The following is a 22,737-nucleotide window of genomic DNA, read 5'->3' on the forward strand; positions in this document are numbered from 1 at the left end:
TCTAGTACAAGTGTCCTTATGATAAAAGGGTTTTTTTCCTTCTGGGTAGATGCCCAGTAATGGGATTGCAGGATCAAATGGGAGGTCTAGCTTGAGTGCTTTGAGGTTTCTCCATACTTCCTTCCAGAAAGGTTGTACTAATTTGGAGTCCCACCAGCAGTGTAAAAGTGTTCCCTTCTCTCCACATCCACGCCAGCATCTGCAGTTTTGAGATTTTGTGATGTGGGCTATTCTCACTGGGGTTAGATGATATCTCAGGGTTGTTTTGATTTGCATTTCTCTAATATAAAGAGATGATGAACATTTTCATGTGTTCATCATTTTTCATGTGTTTGTTAGCCATTCATCTGTCATCTTTAGAGAAGGTTCTATTCATGTCTCTTGCCCATTGATATATGGCATTGTTGGCTTTTTTCATGTGGATTAATTTAAGTTCTCTATAGATCCTAGTTATCAAGCTTTTGTCTGATTGAAAATATGCAAATATCCTTTCCCATTGTGTAGGTTGTCTCTTTGCTTTGGTTATTGTCTCCTTAGCTGTACAGAAGCTTTTCAGTTTAATGAAGTCCCATTTGTTTATTTTTGTTGTTGTTGCAATTGCCGTGGCAGTCTTCCTCATGAAGTTTTTTCCCAGGCCAATATCTTCCAGTGTTTTTCCTATGCTTTCTTTGAGGATTTTTATTGTTTTATGACTTAATTTAAGTCCTTTATCCATTTTGAATCAATTTTTGTGAGTGGGGAAAGGTGTGGGTCCAGTTTCAGTCTTTTACCTGTAGACATCCAGTTCTCCCAACACCATTTATGGAATAGGGAGTCTTTCCCCCAAGGTATGTTCTTGTTTGGTTTATCGAAGATTAGGTGCTTGTAAGATGTTAGTTTCATTTCTTGGTTTTCAATTAGATTCCAAGTGTCTATGTCTCTGTTTTTGTGCCAGTACCATGCTGTCTTGAGCACTATGACTTTGTAGTACAGACTAAAATCTGGTATGCTGATGCCCCCAGCTTTATTTTTATTACTAAGAACTGCCTTAGCTATACGGGTTTTTTTCCAGTTCCATACAAAACACAGAATCATTTTCTCCAAATCTTGAAAGTACGATGTTAGTATTTTGATAGGAATGGCATTGAATAGGTAGGTTGCTTTGGGAAGTATAGACATTTTAACAATGTTGATTCTTCCCATCCATGAGCATGGTATGTTCTTCCATTTGTTAATATCCTCTGCTATTTCCTTTCTGAGCATTTCATAATTTTCTTTATAGAGGTCCTTCACCTCCTTCGTTAGGTATATTCCTAAGTATTTCATTTTCTTTGAAACTATGGTGAAGGGAGTTGTGTCCTTAATTAGCTTCTCATCTTGACTGTTATTGGTGTATACAAAGGCTACTGACTTGTGGACATTGATTTTATATCCTGAAACATTACTGTATTTTTTGATGACTTCTAGGAGTCTTGTGGTTGAGTCTTTGGGGTTCTCTAAGTATAAGATCATGTCGTCAGCAAAGAGGGAGAGTTTGACCTCCTCTGCTCCCATTTGGATTCCCTTTATTTCCTTGTCTTGCCTAATTGTATTGGCTAGAACTTCCAGCACTATGTTGAATAGTAAAGGTGACAGAGGACAACCTTGTCTGGTTCCAGTTCTAAGAGGAAAAGCTTTGAGTTTTACTCCATTCAGTAAAATATTAGCTGTGGGTTTGTCATAGATAGCTTCAATCAGTTTTAGAAATGTGCCACCTATGCCTATACTCTTCAGTGTTCTAATTAGAAAAGGATGCTGGATTTTATCAAATGCTTTTTCTGCATCTATTGAGAGGATCATGTGATCTTTATTTTTGCCTCTGTTAATATGGTGGATAACGTTTATGGACTTGCGTATGTTAAACCAGCCTTGCATCCCTGGGATGAAGCCTACTTGATCATGATGAATGACTTTTTTGATGATAAGCTGTAATCTATTGGCTAGGATTTTGTTGAGAATTTTTGCATCTATATTCATGAGTGAGATTGGTCTGAAATTCTCCTTTTTGTTTGGGTCTTTTCCTGGTTTTGGTATCAGGGTGATGTTTGCTTCATAGAATGTGTTGGGGAAGATTCCTTCTTCCTCAAATTTTTGGAATAATTTCTGCAGTACAGGAATAAGCTCTTCCTTGAAGGTTTGATAGAATTCTGGTGTGAAGCCATCTGGACCAGGGCATTTTTTGGTTGGAAGATTTTTTATTGTTTCTTTGATCTCAGTGCTTGAAATTGGTCTGTTCAGGAGCTCTATTTCTTTCTGGGTAAGTCTAGGGAGAGGGTGTGATTCCAAATATTGATCCATTTCCTTCACATTGTCCAATTTCTGGGCATAGAGTTTCTGGTAGTATTCAGAGATGATCTCTTGTATCTCTGTGGGATCACTTGTTATTTCTCCTTTATCATTTCTGATTGAGGTTACTAGAGATTTTACTTTTCTATTTCCTGTTAGTCTGGTCAATGGTTTATCTATTTTATTTATTTTTTCAAAAAACCAACTCCTTGTTTCATTAATTTTCTGAATGATTGTTTTCAATTTCATTGATCTCTGATTTGATTTTGGACGTATCTTTTCTTCTACTGAGTTTAGGCTTAGATTGTTCTTCTTTTTCCAATTCCATAATATGGCTTGTGAGATTGTTTATGTGCTCTCTTTCTGTTTTTCAAATGCAGGCATCTAAAGCGTTGAATTTTCCTCTCAAAGCTGCTTTTGCAGTATCCCACAGGTTTTGGTAGCTTGTGTCTTCATTGTTGTTATGCTCAAGGAAGTTAATAATTTCCTGTTTTATTTCTTCCTGCACCCATCTGTTATTCAACAGAAGATTGTTTAATTTCCATGCCTTTGTGTGGGGTCGAGCATTTTTGTTAGAGTTGAGTTCCACCTTTAGTGCCTTATGGTCTGAGAAGATACAAGGTAAAATTTTAATTCTTTTGATTCTGTTGATATTTGTTTTGTGTCCCAGGATATGATCAATTTTGGAGAATGTTCCATGGGGTGATGAGAAGAGTGTATATTCTTTATCTTTGGGATGGAGTGTTCTATATGCATCTATCAAGCACAGTTGTTCTAGGGTCTCATTTAAATCTCTTATATCTTTGTTTAATTTCTGTTTAGAGGATCTTTCCAGCTCTGTAAGAGGAGTGTTAAAGTCCCCTGTTATGATGGTATTATCAGATGTCATATTGCTCAGACTGAGTAAGGTCTCTTTCAAGACTCTGGGAGCATTTAAATTGGGTGCATAAATATTTAGAATTGAAACATCTTCTTGCTGTATTTTTCCCTTGACCAATATAAAGTGACCATCTTTGTCATTTTTGACTTTAGTTACCTTAAATCCACATGTATCTGAAAATAAGATTGCAACTCCTCTTTTCTTCTGAATTCCATTTGCCTGAAAAATTGTCTTCCAACCCTTGACTCGGACCTTTAATTTGTCTTTTAAAGCCAGGTGTGTTTCTTGCAGACAGCAAATGGATGGCTTGTGTTTTTTAATCTAGTCAGCTAATCTATGTCTCTTCAGTGGGGAATTCAAGCCATTAACATTTATTGAGATAATTGATAAGTGTGGTAGTATTCTATTCATCTTATTTTGTGAGAGTCCATTGCTTAGTTTTATCTTTTGCATCAGTGTGGAGGTTAGGTTCTGTCCTTTAATTTCTGAGTTCTTACTTTGCTGCTGATCCATTGTGGTGGTCAGTGTGCAGAACAGGTTGAAGTATTTCCTGTAGAGCTTGAGTATTTCCTGTAGGTCTTGTTGTGGCGAATTTCCTCAATGTTTGTATATCCGTAAATGATTTGATTTCTCCGTCAATTTTGAAGCTTAGCTTAGCAGGGTACAGAATTCTGGGCTGGAAATTGTTCTGTTTAAGTAGATTAAAGGTAGATGACCATTGTCTTCTTGCTTGGAAAGTTTCATTAGAGAAGTCTGCGGTCACTCTGATGGATTCGTCCCTGTAGGTCAACTGGCACTTACTCCTGGCAGCTTGCAGAATCTTTTCTTTTGTCTTGACTTTGGACAGGTTCATCACAATGTGTCTTGGAGAAGCTCCGTTAGAGTTGAGGCGACCTGGGGTCTGATATCCCTCTGAAAGCAGTGTGTCAGAATCTTTGGTGATATTTGGGAAATTTTCTTTTATAATATTCTCTAGTATGGCTTCCATTCCTCTGGGGCATTCTTCTTCCCCTTCTGGGATTCCTATGACTCGTATGTTGGAACGCTTCATAAAGTCCCATAATTCTGACAGTGTACGTTCTGCTTTCTCTCTCTTCTTTTCTGCCTCTTTTACTATCTGAATTATCTCAAGAACTTTGTCTTCTACCTCTGAAATTCTTTCTTCTGCATGGTCTAACCTGTTGCTGATACTTTCCGTTGCATCTTTAAATTCCCTAATTGACTGTTTCAGTTCCTTCAGGTCTGCTATATCCTTTTTATATTCTTCATATCGTTCATCTCTTATTTGATTCTGTTTTTGGATTTCCTTTTTGTTATTTTCCACTTTATTAGCAGTTTCCTTCATTGTTTCCATCATTTCTTTCATTGTTTTCATCATGTGTGTTGTAAATTCCCTTTCTGTCATTCCTAACATTTCTTTACAGGTGGAATCCTCTGTACTAGCTACCTCATGGTCCCTTGGTGGGGTTGTTCTGGGCTGATTCTTCATGTTGCCTGGAGTTTTCTGCTGATTCTTCCTCATGAGTGATTTCTTTTATCTCTTTCCTTTCCCTTATTTTCCTTTCACTTCCTCTTGCTCTTTAAGTTCTCGTGCCGGTTTTCCACTGTTTTAGTCCTCCTCTTGGGTCCAGAAGTCTCTCGCTGACTCTCTGTATCCTCACAGGAGTGATGATAGGCAGATCCCACCAGCCAGAGATGCCTGGAGTCCTATTTCCCTGGACTCACTGTGCCCAGATGCAAGGAGGCTGTTACTCGGCCGCCATCTTGCTCTCCACCTCCCTTATGATTTTCTTAATAATATATCCTTTTCTGTGGCTTACTTTATTATAATATTACAGTCTACGTTACATATATCATACAGAATATGTGTTAATTTTTTTAATGTGATTGGTAAGGCTTCTGGCCACACTAGGCTGTCAGTAGCTACGTTTTTGGGATTTTTGACTGCTGAGCAGAAGGGCTAGCATCCCTAACCCCAGCATTGTTGAGAGGTCATCTGTAGTTAATCCTAAAGGCTGTGTCAGTTTCACTACAGTAGTCTGAGTAATAGTAAAGATAGCCACAGCTGAATGTTCATACTGTGCGCCAGGTACTCTGCTGAGAACTTTATGTTTATTATTTCATTTGATCTTCATAGCCACTTTGTGAGGCTTGTCTCTTATTATCCCATTTTATGGATGAGGAACTGAGGCTTAGAGGTGTTATGAACCTAGCCCAGGGAAACTCAGCTGGGGGGTGGCAGAGCTGGAATGAGTCCCCATTCCTGACTCTGTAGCCTACACTTTTAATGTGTTTAGTCATTAGAAGCTTAGTTCTCGTGGGCTGCTAGAGCGAAATACCATAGACAGGGTGGCTTAAACAACACACATTTCTCACAGTGCTGGAGTTGGGGAGGTCCAGGATCAAGGTGCCAGCAGGATCTGGTGAGGGCTTTCTTCCTGGTTTGCAAAAGGTGCCTTCTGGCTGGATCCTTACACAGGGTGGGAGGTGGAGAGTGAGGGGGTGGGTGTTGTGGGGGGGGAGGAAGCAAGAGAGAGTCTTTTCCTTTCTTCATGAGACATCTCACTTTGGGGGCTCCATTCTCATGATTTCATCCAAACCTAATTACTTGCTCAAGTTCCTCCCTCCTAACACTAACATGTCAGGGGGGTTAGGGCTTCAATGTGTGAATTTTGGGAGGACAGAAACAGTCCATCACATGCATGGTGCAACGCTGTGATTCAGAGGAGTGTGAGGGTCTTTGGGCCACCCTGAGGAGCACGGGGGGAACACACTTCCCTTCAGCACAGTGCAGGAGGGAGCAGTCAAGTGCAAGCTGCTGCGTCTGTGAGCAGGACATAGGGAGCTGGGGAACAGGGCTTCTGTGTCCTGTTTATGAAGCCAGATACCCCTTGGGGTACAAGGTACTTCCCAGGTGTGTCTGTGACTATTTGCGGAGATTCATCCCTTTTTTCTACAGAGAGTTCTTGAACATGTACACTGTCTTAGGGGTTGGAAATTCAACGAGGGAACTTAAGTTCAGTGAGGAAATTTTATTGAATCCTAGGAAAGACGGCTGTGAAAGTATGTACTCTCGTGCTGTGGTCGTTAAAACTTTCCCTAAGTGGTTGCTGAGCCGATGGCTAAAGGATCTGGTTGCTTTAACTAGACATAGGAGGAGGGGTGGGGCAGGTTCCACCGGGCTTTGTAAGGAACTTGAGCAGTTTGCACTTTATTCTACCTGCAATGGAAAACCATCGCAAGGTTTTAAACAGGAAAGTGACATGAACTGATTTGCATTAAAGCCAAATCACCCTGGCTGCTGTTTGGAAGAGGCCTTAGTGGGGTTGGTAGGTGGATGCCTTTAGACCAAACGTGAGCTGGCAGGGCTGGGCTAGAGTTGGCAGGGGAGATGGAAAGCATAGGAAGGGTTAATGGAATATTTAGTAGGTAAAATCAGTAATACACAGGGGGATGGATTGAGTTAGGGTTGCAGGAGAGATAATCTATATGAACTGGGATGAACCCTGACTCAAGAACTCATCTCTCAGAGGTAATTCCCCTCCCCACTGCCTCCGCAGGTGCCTGGCTGCCTGAGTTAGGAGGACAGATATTGCCCAATCCAATGGTTGCAAATGTCATCTTATGTAGCCAGAAGGCCAGGGGCGATTCAGCTCCCAGGGTGTAAGGCCAGTGCTGTGATGTCACAAAGGGCCCACATGCCTGTCTTCTTGTCCCTGCTGACTCCACTTGGGGTCAGCTTCCCTTGCGGTGGCAAGATGACACCAGACACTCACAGCTATGTCCTTTTCAGGTTCAGCTGATCAGACCAAGTCAGTCTCCACCAGGACAATGGGTTGGCCATGCTGGCTTAGACTGCTGAGGATTGCACCATGGTCTGGAAAGGGGGCCATCTGCCTGGGAGTCTAGATAAGTGAGCTAAACCAGGGTCCTGTTGAAGAGACTAGACATTGGGGCTCACTGGGTGTGTCACGATGTCCTGGACCAACAAGCCTCACAGTTTGGATTTCTGAGGACAATAAATATAATAAAAAGAGTAGGTGGGCGAACTGACTTTTCATTTTTGACTAGCAAAGGCATTACAAAAATTGCTACCTACTGTCTCTATTATTTAATCAAAAGAATATTTTAAAAGCAAAGAAGAAAAGAGACTTGTTTAAAAATAAGTTGAGTATTATAAAAATTTATGCCTTTTCTTGTCTTGTCTGAAATTTAAGAACTATTCTCTGGGACAACAATGAGCATACAAGGGAGGGGTTCATAGCTGCGTTCCCTGGATTGCCACCCTCACTACCCCCAAGGTTCTGTGAAACAGGAGCCAGGGGGGCCAAGAACTTGGATAGGGAAAAATCATAGCTTTATTTTTCCTGTCCTCTATGTGAAATATAATATTTCCTTCAATTCAATGGATGTGGCAACAAACCAGCAGTATTAGCACAAACTGTGATTTTCGTCATTAATAGAAATCACAAATATTTTCGTATCACATTACAGTTGTTGCAGATATCTGGAAATGTCATTCACACCCACTGCTATTTGGAAATTGCAGTAGCTATTAGCCAGGCACTAGGCAGAGTGTGAGCTCAGCCTCGCCTGCGGCTCTCCCGCTGCAGAGCTGGCCACTTCCCTGGAAACTCCGCACATCCCTAGGACGGCTGCTGAGCAGCGAATTTGAGTGCTCCAAGTGACCTTCCAACAGTCCTTGACTGCAATTGTTGTAGATCAATATGCAGAAGGAGCTGAATCATTTTCACAGTTTGCCGAAGTTTTGCAATCCGAACTGTTCTAACCTGAATTTTTAACTCTCCACAGTCAGTGAGTTTGGATACGTTTGATTGTTGAGCTAACTGTTGAAATGTGATATTTAACAGAACTGCCTGCGATGACTGACAGGAAGTCCTCTCTCTGATTTGTTTTTCTCTATTTATTGTCTATTTGCCCAACATCTGTGTTAGGAAGCACAGCAGTCTTGCATGTGTAGTACAGTACTAAATGTTTACAGTACTAAAATGTTTTTCTAATGCTGTTATTCTGTGAACATACTAAACATTCAAAAAAATGCCTTCATGAGAAACAAAAATAGTCTAGCAAGGGGGAGGGGGTGAGGAGGATGAGGTGGGAGGGGGGAGAGCATTTGGCTGGATCTGAGCTAATGTGCACAATGCCACAGTGTTCAGCACACCCCTTGGGCAAAGGACTCTTCTACAACCTGAACTTTACCTTGGAAGTGAGAATGTTGTAACCTAAAAATTTGTACCTGCCTATTAATTTGAACTAAAAACATAATAAAATAAAAAATAAATAATACCTTTAAGAGAAAAAGTGGCAATATAAGAAAGTCATCGGGCGGCGCCTGTGGCTCAAGGAGTAGGGCGCCGGTCCCATATGCCGGAGGTGGCGGGTTCAAACCCAGCCCCGGCCAAAAAAAAACCACACACACACACACACAAAAAAAAAGAAAGTCATCATTTCTAGAAAGTCATAGGAAGTCACAGGTAGCAACAGCTAAATTCCATGAGCAACTGCTGTAATACCCTGTCTGTGCAAAGGTGAAGAAGTGCTAATAGTGCTGAAACTTTGGCTAATTGTAAAACCTGTCTTATTTTACTCACTTGTCATAAAATTTAATGAATATTTTATACTTTACTTAATTAATATACAAATGATTCTCTGTTAGGTAGATCAATCAAACAAATTACTTAGGACCCACGAACAAAATGTGAAATTTCAAAGAATGTTAGTGAAATAAAATATTTTATTTTAGCTTTATTTATTATTTATTTTTTATAGACTCAATTTATCTTGAACAGACAAAGGAAAAGTAAGGTCTGATGAAAACTGCGCATCTGGCTTCATGTACGGAAAAAGTCACAATGACTTTTTTTTCCTTTTGTGAAAAAATTCTTGAGAACAGAATTTTGAAGTGAGGGGTACAGAAAGAGCACGTCATGTCTGTCCATCTGGAAAGCGTTTCTAGTGAAAAGGAGGGGGTTTTTGTGCACATGTGTGAAGGAAGTTCAGTTTGAAAAAGTTGGATGCTTCAAAATATGGATTTGCCATCTCATGCAAACCTGTTCTTAGGGCATTTTTGAAATTGTTCACCAGATGCCAAACAAAAGAAGCCTCATGCTCCTGGAGAAACTTTCCTACAGCCACGTCTGTTGGGACTGTGGAGGGTATTTATGAACCAGAACAGAGATGAAAACCAGAAATGGCTCCTAAGTCAGAAGAGGTGCCTCCGTGGAGAGCAGTAGGCGTATCTTGAAGCACGTTAGGGAGAAATCAGCAGCCTGGCCATTCCCTTCAGCAGGTCAGTGAAACTACAGACATCCTGTCACATGGCCACCTGCCAGCTTCACTCACAGCGTGACTTATGTCAGTAAAGAAGGATTCTTATTTCATGAGTGCCCTTGGAAACTACAAAGACTGTTGACATTTGGGAAATGATACCAAGTTCGTTTGTTTGGTCAAAGAAACCTGGGTGGACAGAAGTCCTTCATATCCTTGCACGGGGTCCCCGCCGTGGTTTAAGGTACACCTGACTTTGATACACCTCATGCTGTACTTGGTCACCATGTTAACACAGACACGTTCTGGCTCTTCCAATGATCCCGACAGAAATTTCATTGATGGCCATGAAAGTTATCAACTTTATCAAAAGCCAGTCTCTGAATCATAGTGTGGAAGGAGTTGGCAGCCTCCCCTTGGCAGGTTTTGTCAAGAAACAATAACAGAAAACAAAGTACTTCTCTACTGCGGAGAAGCTCACTGACTTTCAAGAGGAGAGTTTCACTGTGTTTTTCATGAAAGGAAAAGAAAAGCTCACTCTTGGAATACTTTGAAAGAAGGAATTTTGTCTCTGGGTTGGCTTACCTGGCAGATATTTTTAACCACCTGAATGAGACGAACCTTTCAGTTCTAGGCCCTGATGTCATTGCCATGGACACATCTGTTACGTCCCCAGCTTTCTTGGCTGAGCCATTCACAGAGAAGGAGGTTTGAGGCTGACATCTCTGCACACTTTCAGATGCTGGAGGAAGCTCTTTCTCTTGATGGCCTTGAGATAAAAAAATTCTGTCAATTAATTTTGAGAAGAGAATTCTACAAACACCTGGAAACACTACAGAACTCTCTTAAACTTATGATGATATCAAAGTTAGACCATAAAGTTGCAGTCTTTTTCTTGCTGATATAAATAATCTTCAGATGTTGACCAAGCCACAGATGAACTCATTGATCTTGGGACAAAAGAACCCACTACAACTAGAGTTTAGCTAAAATTCTGTGGAGAGTTTTGTTGCTGAGGGAAATTTCTCTTTAAGCTTTAATTCCATTTTCAACAGTATCAGATTTTTAACATTGTTACCATAGGAAAAAATCAAAGTCAGCTGGATGTCCAATATGACAAGTATATTGTGTCATCAAAGATATCCTGATGTATTGTTTTTTTATTCAGGCTAGGCAAAAGTATGGGTAGTAAAGGTAGTAAATATTTATTAATGCATAAAAGAAATCTATACTCATATAATACATAAATTTTAAACATATTTAGGTAATTGTATTTGATTGTATACTTACTTTTCTTTGTAATCCTGTGTATATATTTTATGAATTGAGAAACATTATTCTAAGAAAGGTCTATAGTCTTCAACACATTGCTCAAGGGCTCTGGGGAATAAGGATAATTATTCCTTATGTGAGAGGGGGACGCGATCACCTGCCATGCTCTCAAGCTGCTTCATGTGAGAAAAGGCAGGTCGACTGTGTGTGCCCTGGTGTCTGGAGAAAGAGAAGCTCCCTCGCCAGAGGCCAGACCAGCCACAGGACCGCTAGGCCTTCAGGAAAACCCATGGAAGGTGGCCGTCATGATTGTTCAACCCATTACTCTCAGGAAAATGGAGGAAGTGGCTGACACCAGCCCAAAGTACAAAGGAACGTCTTCTCTTTTCTTCCTGTAATACCCAGGTCTAGAAAACTGGCCATATGCAATCAATCTGGTTGCAAAGTGAAATCCGTTACAAAGCTCTTCTCGTGTTCATGGAGTGTGATGTTCTAGGGCTACAGAGAAGGGGACCCTACAGTCCCTTCCCTTGAGGGATAGACAATGTAGTGTAGGAGACAAAACTAGTTCACAAGACAATTATGGAGAATGAAATGCAAGGCTAGAGGGCTGTCTTGGGAAATCCTGCCTGCTGACTTTTCAACACAGGTAGTTGCCTCAGAATCTGGAACATTGCTTGGCACACAGTATATGCTGGAGAAAAAAATCTTTATTGAATGAACATATTTTTAACAACTGAATTTTAAAAATAAAACCCATTGTTATGAGAATAATACAGCCTTTCCTCAGTATCCACAGGAGATTGGTTCCAGAACCCCCTACAGGTACCAAAATCTGGGCGTGTTCAAAAGGACACAGTAGTTGCATATAACTTAAGTTTATCCTTCCCTGTGCTTTAAATCACCTTTAGATTACTTATCATACTTAATACAATGTAAATGCCATGTATAAGGCTGTTATACTATGTAGTTTTAATTGGCATTTTTTTATTGTTTTTTCCCTCAAATATTTTTGATCCTCAGTTGATTGACCAACAATGTGGAATCCATATATATAAAAGACCAACAATCTATGTTATTAGACAAAACTTAAAAAGACAGAAGAATATATAGAAATTAGAAAGAAAAGAAACCAGCCACCATTTTGCTAAATTTCTTAATTTTCCCCTACATATACACATAACACGTGCACACACACACACACACTCTTTTAAGAACAGAATTGAGACTTGAGTTTTATAGCCTCATTTTTTCTCTTTAAATTATATTGTGAACATTTTTCTGTGCCATTAAATATTCTTCAGAACATTATTTTTAATGGCTGTATCATATAGTATTCTATAAATAAATCATGGTGTATGTAGCCTAATTTATTAACCACTTCCCTATTGTTGAACATTACTGTTGGGAACATTTTATAATATTTGCATTTATTTGTTGCTGTTGTAAGTATTGAGCTGAGTGTTTTCCCCTCCATGCACGATGTCATTTAATTTTATTCTCATAACAATCCAGTGAGATAGGATTCATTACAACCATTTTACAGAGAGGAAACGTGAAGGTCACAGGAGTGTGTTCCAAGTTGCTCTGCTAGAAAGTGACAAAGCTGAGATTCAAATCCCCGTCCCACTTGCTGTGAGAGTCCAGGTACTCAAATGTTACCCTGACCTTCTTCAGTACTGCGTATGTCCCACGCTGGGTGCTCTTGACTTTGTGTAGTGGCATGACAAAACCACTCTTTTATTTCTTCCTGATATGACAAGTCATGTATTAGCCATCCCAAGGTGACAGAAAAAGCAGCTGAGTGTCCCTGCTGTTCTCAAGCATCCTGGCATCCTTGCATATCAGTACCAGAAGCTCAGAGGCTTGTAAGGATGGAGGGAGGGACACTGCCCCATGGGGACAGCTGACCTGCAGGCTGACCAGAGGCTGGAGGGACCAAGCTTATATGATCAATTTTCTGTGTGTGCCTGGGACTGATGCCCTGGAGACTGGACTTCCTATGTTACGAATAGGCTAGTCCCCCCTGCAAACTGGGATGGTTGATGAGTCTGGGCTCGCCTGGGGAACAAGTCTGTGCAGTTTTCTTAGATTATTCTGGGATCCGGCGCTGCTGACACGGGCTCACCCCCACTCCTCGCCCTCGCAGGCTGACTCTCCCTTTGCCCTGTCACTGAAACTTCCTCCACAAGGGTCTCCGGTGACCTTACATACTGCCAGATTTCACAGCCACTTTTGGTCCAAGCCACTATCATCTCTTGCTTGGGCTGTCACAGGAGTCTCCTTATGGTCCCCTGCTTCCATTCTTGCCGTCCAGTCTATCCCCACGCCAAAGTGATCCTTTCCTGAAAAACTGAACTGTTGCCTTCATTAAGGAATAATGCATACATAGCAAAATTCGTCTGTGCTAATATTAATTCTGCATGTTTTGGCAAATGCATACAGGGGCTTAACCCCCACTGCGATCAAGGTAGAGAAGGGTTTTATTACTCTAATTCCCCTCTAACAATCTCTTCCCAGTCCTTGGTAACCATTGGCTTGTTTTCTCTCTCTACACGTTTTGCCTTTTCAGAATGTCACATAAGTAGAACCGTGTTGCGCATGGGCCCTAAGTCCTCGTCTTTGGTTTAGCATAATGCCTTCAAGGTTCATTTATGTTGCTGTGTGCTCATTCTTTACCGAGTGGGATTCCCTCACATGGATATCCATCCCACAGCTGCTCATCCCTTCCCCAGTTGAAGGACATTTGGTGCTTCCCAAATTTTGGCAGTCATAAATCAGGTTTCTCTTCAAATACTCACATATATATTTTTCTGTAAATAAAAGTTTCCATTTCATTGGGATGAATACCAAATGGTATTCATTTGGTGTGGGATTGCTGCATTGTGTCCCTCTAGGGTTTATTTTACTTTATAAGAAACTGTCAAACTGGTAGGGGTCTATTTTGATATACTCCTATATATATTTTGATACCCACCACATGAAATTATCAATTAGAAGAATTATGTTAGCCATTATGCTAGATGTGTGGTGGCATCTTATGGTGGTTTTGGTTTGTATTTATCCAGTGGCTAATAAGATTGGGTGTCATTTTTGAGTGCTTATTGCCTATTTTTAAAATTGGATTGTCAGCTTTCATGTTGCTATCAAGTTCTGAGACTACATCGTATATTCTGTATCAAGTCTTTACTGGATATATGATTTGATCTTCTAGTCTGTGGTTTCTCTTTTCAATCTCAGAACTTAAGTTCTTAATTTTGGTGAAGTCTGATTTATCAATTGTTGTCATATATAAGAAATATTTGCCTAACTCAAGTTCACAAAGATTTTCTATTATTATTATTTTTTTTTAAGAGACGGGGTCTTGCTCTGTTACCCAGAGCACTGGCATGAGTGTGGCTGCGGCCTGGAACATCTGGGCTCAAGCGATCCTCCTGCCCTAGCCTTTCAAGTACCTGGGACTACAGGCATATGGCATTGCACCTGGCTCCTGCTATGTTTTAATCTCATAGTTTTATATTTTGCATTTATGTCTATAATCCATTTTGAGTTAATCTTTGTATATGGTACAAAGGATGGGTAGAAGTTCATTTCTTTTTATCTTCCTATAAGTTCAATTTGTTCCAGTACCATTTACGGGAAAGACAATATTTTATCCATTGAATTGCTTTTGTACCGTTATTGAAAATAAATTGCCTAACTGTATCTAGGTCAATTTCTGAATTCTATTCCCTTGATCTAGACGTAGAGATGCTCTGGTAAATGTTTAGGAACTGGCTCTTGTGGGGGTTGGGAGTCTGTCCTGACTGTAGGGTTTGCTGGGTTTTGTTTTTTAAATATCTTCACAGAGGATAATTTCAGGCAACAAATGTGACAACAACAAACCTGTACAACTCTTGAAAATTTGACATTTCGCTGCAATGAGCTGGCATGAGCGGGCTGCAGCACTCCACCAGGCCTGTCGTGTTTTCCTGCATCACACCGTCTCCATCGCTGTGGCTCTATGGTAAGCAGGTCGCGTGGTTTCTCAACTTTGCTCTTTTAAAACATTGTTTTGTCCATTCTAGTTCCTTTATGTTTCCATATAAATTTCAGAATTGGTATATTGATTTCTATAAAAATTCCTGCAAGAGATTTTGTTTGAAACTGTGAATTGAATCTGTAGTTCCCGTTAGGGAGAATTAGCATTTTTTTTTTTTGTAGAGACAGAGTCTCACTTTCCCACCCTCGGTAGAGTGCCATGACGTCATAGGACTCACAGCAACCTCCAGCTCTTGGGCTTACATGATTCTCCTGCCTCAGCCTCCCAAGCAGCTGGGACTACAGGCACCTGCCACAACACCCAGCTATTTTTCGGTTGCAGTTCAGCCGGGGCTGGGTTTGAACCCGCCACCCTCGGTATATGGGGCCGGCGCCCTACTCACTGAGCCACAGGCGCCGCCTGAGAATTAGTGTCTTAACAACACAGAGCCTTCAAGTCCATGAACAAAGTCTCTCTTCACTTATTTTGGACTTCTTTGATTTCTTTCATCAGCACTTTTCAGTTTGTTGTACGTGGGCTCTGCACATATTTTGTTAGTCCTGCGTGTACCTGTTTTGTGGATTTTTGGTGCTATTATAAGTGATGTTTTTGTGAATTTCAATTTCTAATTGTTCACTCCTAGTAAACACAAATACAATGGCATTTTGCATATTTGGCTTTGTATCCCGTGACTTTGCTAAACTCATTTATTGGTTCTAGTAGTTTTTCTATGCCATTGTGTTGTCTAAAAATAGAGACAGTCCTATTCTTCCTTTCCAGTTTGTAAGCTTTTTATTTGTTTATTTTTCTTACATTATTGCACTAGCTAGGACCTCTAGTGTGATGCTGAATAGAAGTGAGAGCAGACATCCTTGCCTTGTTCTCCATCTTAGGAGAAAAGCATTTCGTCTTTTACCATTGAGCATGTTAATAGCAGGAGGTTTTTGTAGTTGCTCCCTTTCAGGTTTAGAAAAATTCCTTTTATTTCTAGTAGGCTGAGTGGTTTCAACAAGAGTGGATGCTCAACTTTACACTTTTTCTATACTTACTATATGATATTTGTTATCAATTGAATTATGTTCTCACAAAAGATATGCTGAAGTTTGCCTTAATCTGTGCTTCTATAGTAAAATACCACAGACTGGGGAATTGATAAACAATACAAATTTATTTCTTGCAGTCCTGGAGGCTGGAAAGTCCAAGATCAAGGTACTGAGAAGTTTGGTGTCAGGTGAAAATCTGTTCCCCATAGATGACACTGTCAATGGCAACGTGTCCTCACAGGAAGGAGAGAAGGAGCAAATGCCGTTCTCGGATGGCAGAAGCACAGAAGGGTAAAAAAGACCTAAGCTGGTTTCCTCCCTTTTGTATGACAATCATCCATTCATGGAAGGGATGCCCTAATGATTTAATCACTTCTCCCAAAGACCCCACCTCTTCATACTCCAGACCACCACACTAGGGATGACATTTCAATGTAAACTTTGGAGAGGCACCATCATTCAGATCATAGAAAAGTCCTAATCTCCAGTTGCTGTAAATATGATTTCTTTGGAAATAAGGTCATTGCAGATGTTGTCAAGTTAAATGAGGTCATTTTGAATAGGGTGGATGCTAAATCCAATGACTAGAAAGGAGAAAGATTTGAAGACACAGAGAAGACACAGGGAAGAAGGCTTGTGCAGAAGGATGTGGAGCCTGGAGATTATGTGGCCATAAGCCAAGAAATGCCGAGGGTTTTAGGCAACCCTGGAAAAGATAATGGATAATGAAGAATTCTTCTCTAGAGCTTCCGGACCGCAGAACGGAGCGGGCTCCCGGAGGGTGGGAGCCACCTCCACTACGCATCGCCCTGCGCATCTTGTCTGATCCTCCGTAATATCCTTTATAATACCCCACCCTGCCTTCCCCCTACTCTGTCCCTCTCAGAAAGAGAACCCTGAAGAGAGAGAAAAGGATGCCCACCACACGAGGAAAATCCAAATCCAAGGCACCAGTGACGTTTGGGGATGTGGCCATCTACTTCTCCAAGGAGGAGTGGGAATGTCTGAGCTCCACCCAGAAAGATTTGTACCAAGAGGTCATGTTGGAGAACTATCAGAACCTGGTCTCCCTTGGTCTCTCTAGTCGGAGGCCAAATGTGATCTCCTTATTGGAGAAAGGGAAAGCGCCCTGGACAGCAGAGCTAGCAAAGCCAGCGAAGTCAGCCGCGAAGCCCGCAGCGAAGACCCCAGCGAAGCCTGCAGCGAAGACCCCAGCAAAGCCCGCAGCGAAACCAACAGCGAAGCTAGCAGCTAAGCCAGCGAGAAGACCTGGGGAGCCCGGGCAGTGAAGCTCTCTTCAGCCAGCTGTGATGAATCCAGACTCTGGGCCTAAATGTGACACCAGGAAGTTACCTCCAAATCAATCCAACAAACCTGGACCAAGCACCTCTCAGAAACCAGTTTCTGCACCACAGAAAGTTCCCATAGGAAAGAAGAGCTCTAATAAAAATTCAGTCCTAAAAAAACCCAAGAAAGGGCATGCAGGGAAGAAATCATTCAAATGCAATGACTGTGGGAAAACTTTTCATCATAGCATCTCTCTCAAACTTCATCAAAACACTCACACTGCAGAGCGGCCTTATGAATGCAGTCATTGCAGAAAAGTTTTCAGGCAGGTTTCCTCCCTCATTCTTCATCAGAGAATGCATGATGGAAAGAAAAGCCATGAATGCGATAAATGTGGAGAAAGCTTCAAACAAAAAACAACCCTTATTCTACATGGGAGAATTCGTGATGAGAAGACAATCATTGACCATGCATCGACTTCAAGTCAGTACTACTCTGTCACTCTAAATGAGAAATTTCGCATTATCGAGACTGTCCATAAGTGTAAAAAATGCGGGAAAGCCTTTGGTTGGTTGTCATCCCTTTTATTTCACAAGAAAATTCACAACGACAAGAAGAAGGATAAAAGCAAGCAATGTGGGAAGAGCTTCAAGAAGAAATCCGTCTTTGTTACACATAAGAAAATTCATTCTGGAGAGAAAACCCCTGCAAGTGAGAAGGCTTCAAGTCAGAATCTACAGCAGAAACATCACCTTCCACACAATCCTTATAAATGCAAAAAATGTGGGAAATCCTTCAATAGGATTTCACCCCTTATGCTTCATCAGAGAATTCACACTTCAAAGAAACCCTACAAATGTGATAAATGTGAGAAGACCTTCAGGTGATTTTCAACCCTTGTTCTGCATCGAAAAATTCATAAGGGAGAGAAAGTACACAGGTGCAAGAAATGTGACAAGGTCTACAGTCGACATTCAGCCTTGATTCAACACCAGAAAACTCATCTGAGGAAAAAGAAAGTGTTTGAGTGTAAGGAATGTGGGAAGAAGTTTTGTGGAATTGCAAACCTTAAAGTGCATCAGAACATTCATTCTGAAGACAAACCTTTCAAGTGCAATAAATGCAGTAAAGTTTTTGGCCGCCAGTCATTTCTTATTGAACATCAGAGAATTCATACAGGAGAAAAACCATATCAGTGTGAGGAATGTGGGAAAGCCTTCAGTCACCGAATATCGCTAACTCGACATAAGAGAATTCACACTGAAGACAGACCCTACGAATGTGATGAGTGTGGGAAGGCCTTCAGCCAGAGTGCACACCTTGCCCAACATGAGAGAATTCACACTGGAGAGAAGCCATATACATGCAAAACATGTGGGAAATCCTTCAGTCAGCACACGTCCCTTATACTACATGAAAGAAGTCACACTGGAGAGAAACCCTATGAATGCAACGAATGTGGGAAGGCATTTTGCAGTGGCTCTGACTTCATTTGACATCAGATAAGTCATTCTTCAGAGAAACCCTACGAGTGCCGTAAATGTGGGAAGGCATATAGTAGGAGCTCTTCTCTGCTTTGACACCAGAATACACATTCTGAAGAAAAAAACTAAGGTCATTCTAAATCTAGAAAAGTGAAGGAGGAAGCTATCAAAGGAGCAGAGTGAGAGGTATCAGGAAAGTATATTTGTCTTTCACATACATTTTGTGTATATTTTTGGGACCATTAGAGGGAGAGTTCCACTGTGACAGCCAAAGAGCAAAAATCATTGACGATTTTTGACCTCAGGATTTGAAATTGTCCATGTTAAGTGTAGAATATTGGATTAGTCATTGTAAAAAAAAGACCATTTTCACTTCATAAGAATTACTCATATTTTATTTCCAGTTTAGTTTTAAAGATACTTCAGGCCAGGCGTGGTGGCTCACGCCTGTAGTCCTAGCACTATGGGAGGCCAAAGTGGGAGGATCACTTAAACTCAGGAGTTCAAGACCAGCCTGAGCAAGAGTGAGACCCCCGTCTGTACAAAAAAATAGAAAAACTAGCCGGGCATTGTGGTGGTTGCCTTTAGTCCCAGCAACTTGGGAGGCTGAGGCAGGAGGATCATCTGAGCCCAGGGTTTTGATGTTGCTGTGCTGTATAACACCATGGCACTCTAGCCTGGGCAACAGGTGAGACTCTGTCTCAAAAAAAAAAAAAATTGCATTTGGCTGGGCGTGGTGGCTCACGCCTGTAATCCTAGCACTCTGGGAGGCCGAGGTAGGGGATTGCTTAAGCTTAGGAGTTCAGTCAAGACCATCTTGAGCAAGAGTGAGACCCTGTCTCTACAAAAAGTAGAAAAATTAGCCAGGCATTGTGGTGGACACCCGTAGTTTCAGCTACTTGGGTGGCTGAGGCAGGAGGATCACTTAAGCCCAGGAATCTGAGGTTGGTGTGAACTAGGCTGACACCACAGCAACAGAGTGAGACTTGGTCTCAAAAAAACAAAAACATAAAAAGAAAGAAAGAATTGCATTTGGCTGGGTGTAGTGGCTCACGCCTGTAATCCTAGCTAGCACTCTGGGAAGCCAACCAGGAAGATTGCTTGAGCTTAGGAGTTCAAGACCAGCCTGAGCAAGAGTAAGACCCCATCTCTACAAAAAAATAGAAAAATTAGCTGAGCATTGTGGTGGATACCTGTAGTCCCAGCTACTTGGGAGGCTGAGGCAGGAGGATCACTTGAGCCCAGGAGTTTGAGGTTGTCATCAGCTGGCTGATGCCACAGCACTCCCCCCAGGGCAACAGAGTGAGACTCAGTCTCCAAAAAAAAAAAAAAACCAAAAAAAAAAAGTGCATTTGGCTGGGAGTGGTGGCTCACACCTGTAATCCTAGCACTCTGGGAGGCTGAGGCAGGATGATTGCTTAAGTTTAGGAGCTCAAGACCAGTTTGAGCAAGAGTGAGACCTGTCTCTGCAAAAAAAATAGAAAAATTAGCCGGGCATTGTGGCGGTTGCCTTTAATCCCAGCCACTTGGGAGGCTGAGACAGGAGGATCACTTGAGCCCAGGGGGTTGAGTTTGCTGTGAGCTATGAAGGCACAGCACTCTAGCCTGGGCAACAGAGTGAGACTCTGTCTCCAAAAAGGAAAAAAAAGTAAATAAATAAACAAAAAACAAACAAACAAACAAAAAAACTTTATTGGTCACATATAACAAAGTAAAAAAGTAAAGTCCATTTTTATGGATGGGCTTTGAGTCTCATTTGAGGTCACTTGAAGAAACTTTTGAGTCTGTTTCTCAGAACAGAATATAAATATCAAATATAAGCAACTTCTTGGGAAAACAGGGTGCCACTTTCAGGACAGAAACTGTGCATGAGAATAAATAAGTGTGAGTCTTCAGATAGATGAAGATACCGTGCACAGTGATATGTAGCAATAGAGTTCACTGTCTCCACATTTATGAGGATATATAATCTTCATGGTGTGAAAATCTAACATGGCTGAGACAGGCTAACAGAAAAAGAACCAGTATATACTGGAGAACAAGGAACTTCAAAGCCGGCAGAAATAGTGAATGTTTTATTTGAAAGTACATTATCTATATTTATATGAATAAACATCAGTATTTTCGTGTAATAATAGTGTGCAATAAGTGATTGGTGAAATGTACATAGTTATGGACTGAATGTTTGTGTCCCCGAAAATTTGTATTGTGAAGCCCTAACCGCTAATGTGATCTTATTTAGAAGTCAGGCCTATGGGAGGCAATTAGAGTTCAATGATGTCATGGGGGGGGGGTCCCCTTATGATAGGATTAGTGCCTTTATAAGAAGACACTTTGGAGAGTTTGCTTTCTCTGCACCATGTGAAGACAGCAAGAGGACAGCTCTCTGCAAATCAGGAAGACAGCCCTCACCAGAACCTGACCATCTTGGACTTTTGTGCTCCAGAGCTGTGAGAAGTATATCCCTATTGTTTACATAACCCAGTCTATTGTATCATGTTATGGCAGGCAGAGCTGACTGATACATGGGGGAAACCCTAGGTTTGTACAGTGAGCTCTTTTCCTGTCAGCTGTTCGCCATGTGTGGTAGCTTTCAGTCCCTCTTTCTGACTTGTGCCAAATGTGTAAGAAATAAAATCAGAGTTCTGATTTGTAATTCATCATTAAAAAAAAAAAAAAAAGAATTCTTCTCTAGAGCCTTCCGAGGGAGCATGGACCTGCTGACACCTTGATTCCAGACTTCCAGCTTCCAGAAATGGGAGAGAATAAAGTTCTGTTTTGTTAAGGCTGTTAGTTTGTTGTAATTTGTTATGGCAGCACTGGGAAACCAATGCAGCACTTCTTCAGTTTGTTGATAGGATGAATTGCATTCATCGATTTTTTTAATGTTAAATATTCCTTGCATACTAGAGTAAGTCACACTTGATCACATTTTATCCTTTTGAATTATTGTTGGATTTGATTTATTAGTATTGCCATTTTTGGAGGATTTTTGCATTTATATTTAGGAGAGATATTGGTTTATAGTATTCTTTTTGGTCATATCTTTATCACATTTTGGTACCTAGTTAAAAAAGACCCCTAAAAATGAATTGAGAAATATTTCTTCCTTTTCTACATTATTATTATTTATTTTTTTTTGAGTTGGAGTCTCACTTTGTTGCCCTTGGTAGAGGGCTGTGGGGTCATAGCTCACAGCAACTTCAAACTCTTAGGCTCAAGTGATTTTCATGCCTCAGCCTCCCGAGTCACTGGGACTACAGGCACCTGCCACAACGCCCGGCTATTTTTAGAGACAGGGTCTTGCTGTGGCTCAGGCTGGTCTCGAACCTGTGAGCTCAGGTGATCTGCCCACCTTGGCCTACCAGAGAACCGGATTACAGGCTGAGCCACAGTGCCTGGCCCCCTTTTCTACATTCTCGAAGATTTTGTAGAGCATTATTAGTGTTTCTCCTTTAAATGTTTGATAGAATTTTCCAGTGAAGCCACCTATGCCTCAAATTTTCTTTGTTTGAAAGTTTAAAAATGCAAATTTTATGTATTTAATAGAGCTATTCAGTTATTTATTTCTTCTTAAGTGAGTTTTGGAAGTTTGTGTTTTTTAAGGAATTTGTTCATTTCATCTAAATTGTCAAAGTTATAAATATAGAGTTGTTTGTAGTACTTTTTTATTATTCTCTTAATGTCTGTGGGATCAGTAATGATTGCCCCTATCTCATTACTAAAAGTTACAAAATATTTCTTCTCTCTTTTTTCTTAATCAAGATAAAGGGTTATCAATTTTATAGATCTTTTCAAAGAACCAGTCTTTGATTGTATTAGTCTCCATTGTTTTTCGTTCTCAATTTTATTGATTTTGCTCTTTCCTTCCTTTGGCTTGTTTTGTGTTTGATTTCTCATTTCCTTCCTACTTTCTTAATGTAAAAGTGTAGGCAATCAATCTTAGACATTTCTTCTTTTCTAATATAAACATTTAATGCTACAAATTTCTCTTTAAGCATTGCTTTAGTGCATTCTGAATATTTTTACATATTGTGTTTCCATTTTCATTTAACTAAAAATATTTTAAAAATGCCCTTGTGTCTTTGCTTTTGTCCATGGTTTTTCAGAGGTTTGTTGCTTACTTTTCAAATATTTGGAGATTTTTCCAAAATTTTT

The 22,737-nt window shown here is 40.7% G+C and overlaps 1 protein-coding gene across 1 annotated transcript; it reads left to right on the plus strand.

Moving 5' to 3' along the window:
* The first annotated feature begins 16,609 nt into the window (after positions 1 to 16,609).
* On the plus strand, positions 16,610 to 21,244 carry LOC128587505 (zinc finger protein 667-like). The gene is given in 2 exon segments (XM_053593721.1): positions 16,610 to 16,967; positions 17,100 to 21,244. Coding segments are annotated over 2 exon segments (1,854 nt in total). The 5' UTR covers positions 16,610 to 16,722; the 3' UTR covers positions 18,709 to 21,244.
* The last annotated feature ends 1,493 nt before the right edge of the window (positions 21,245 to 22,737 follow it).

Source organism: Nycticebus coucang, chromosome 6, assembly GCF_027406575.1.
Source record: "Nycticebus coucang isolate mNycCou1 chromosome 6, mNycCou1.pri, whole genome shotgun sequence".
NCBI classification, from domain to species: Eukaryota; Metazoa; Chordata; class Mammalia; order Primates; family Lorisidae; genus Nycticebus; species Nycticebus coucang.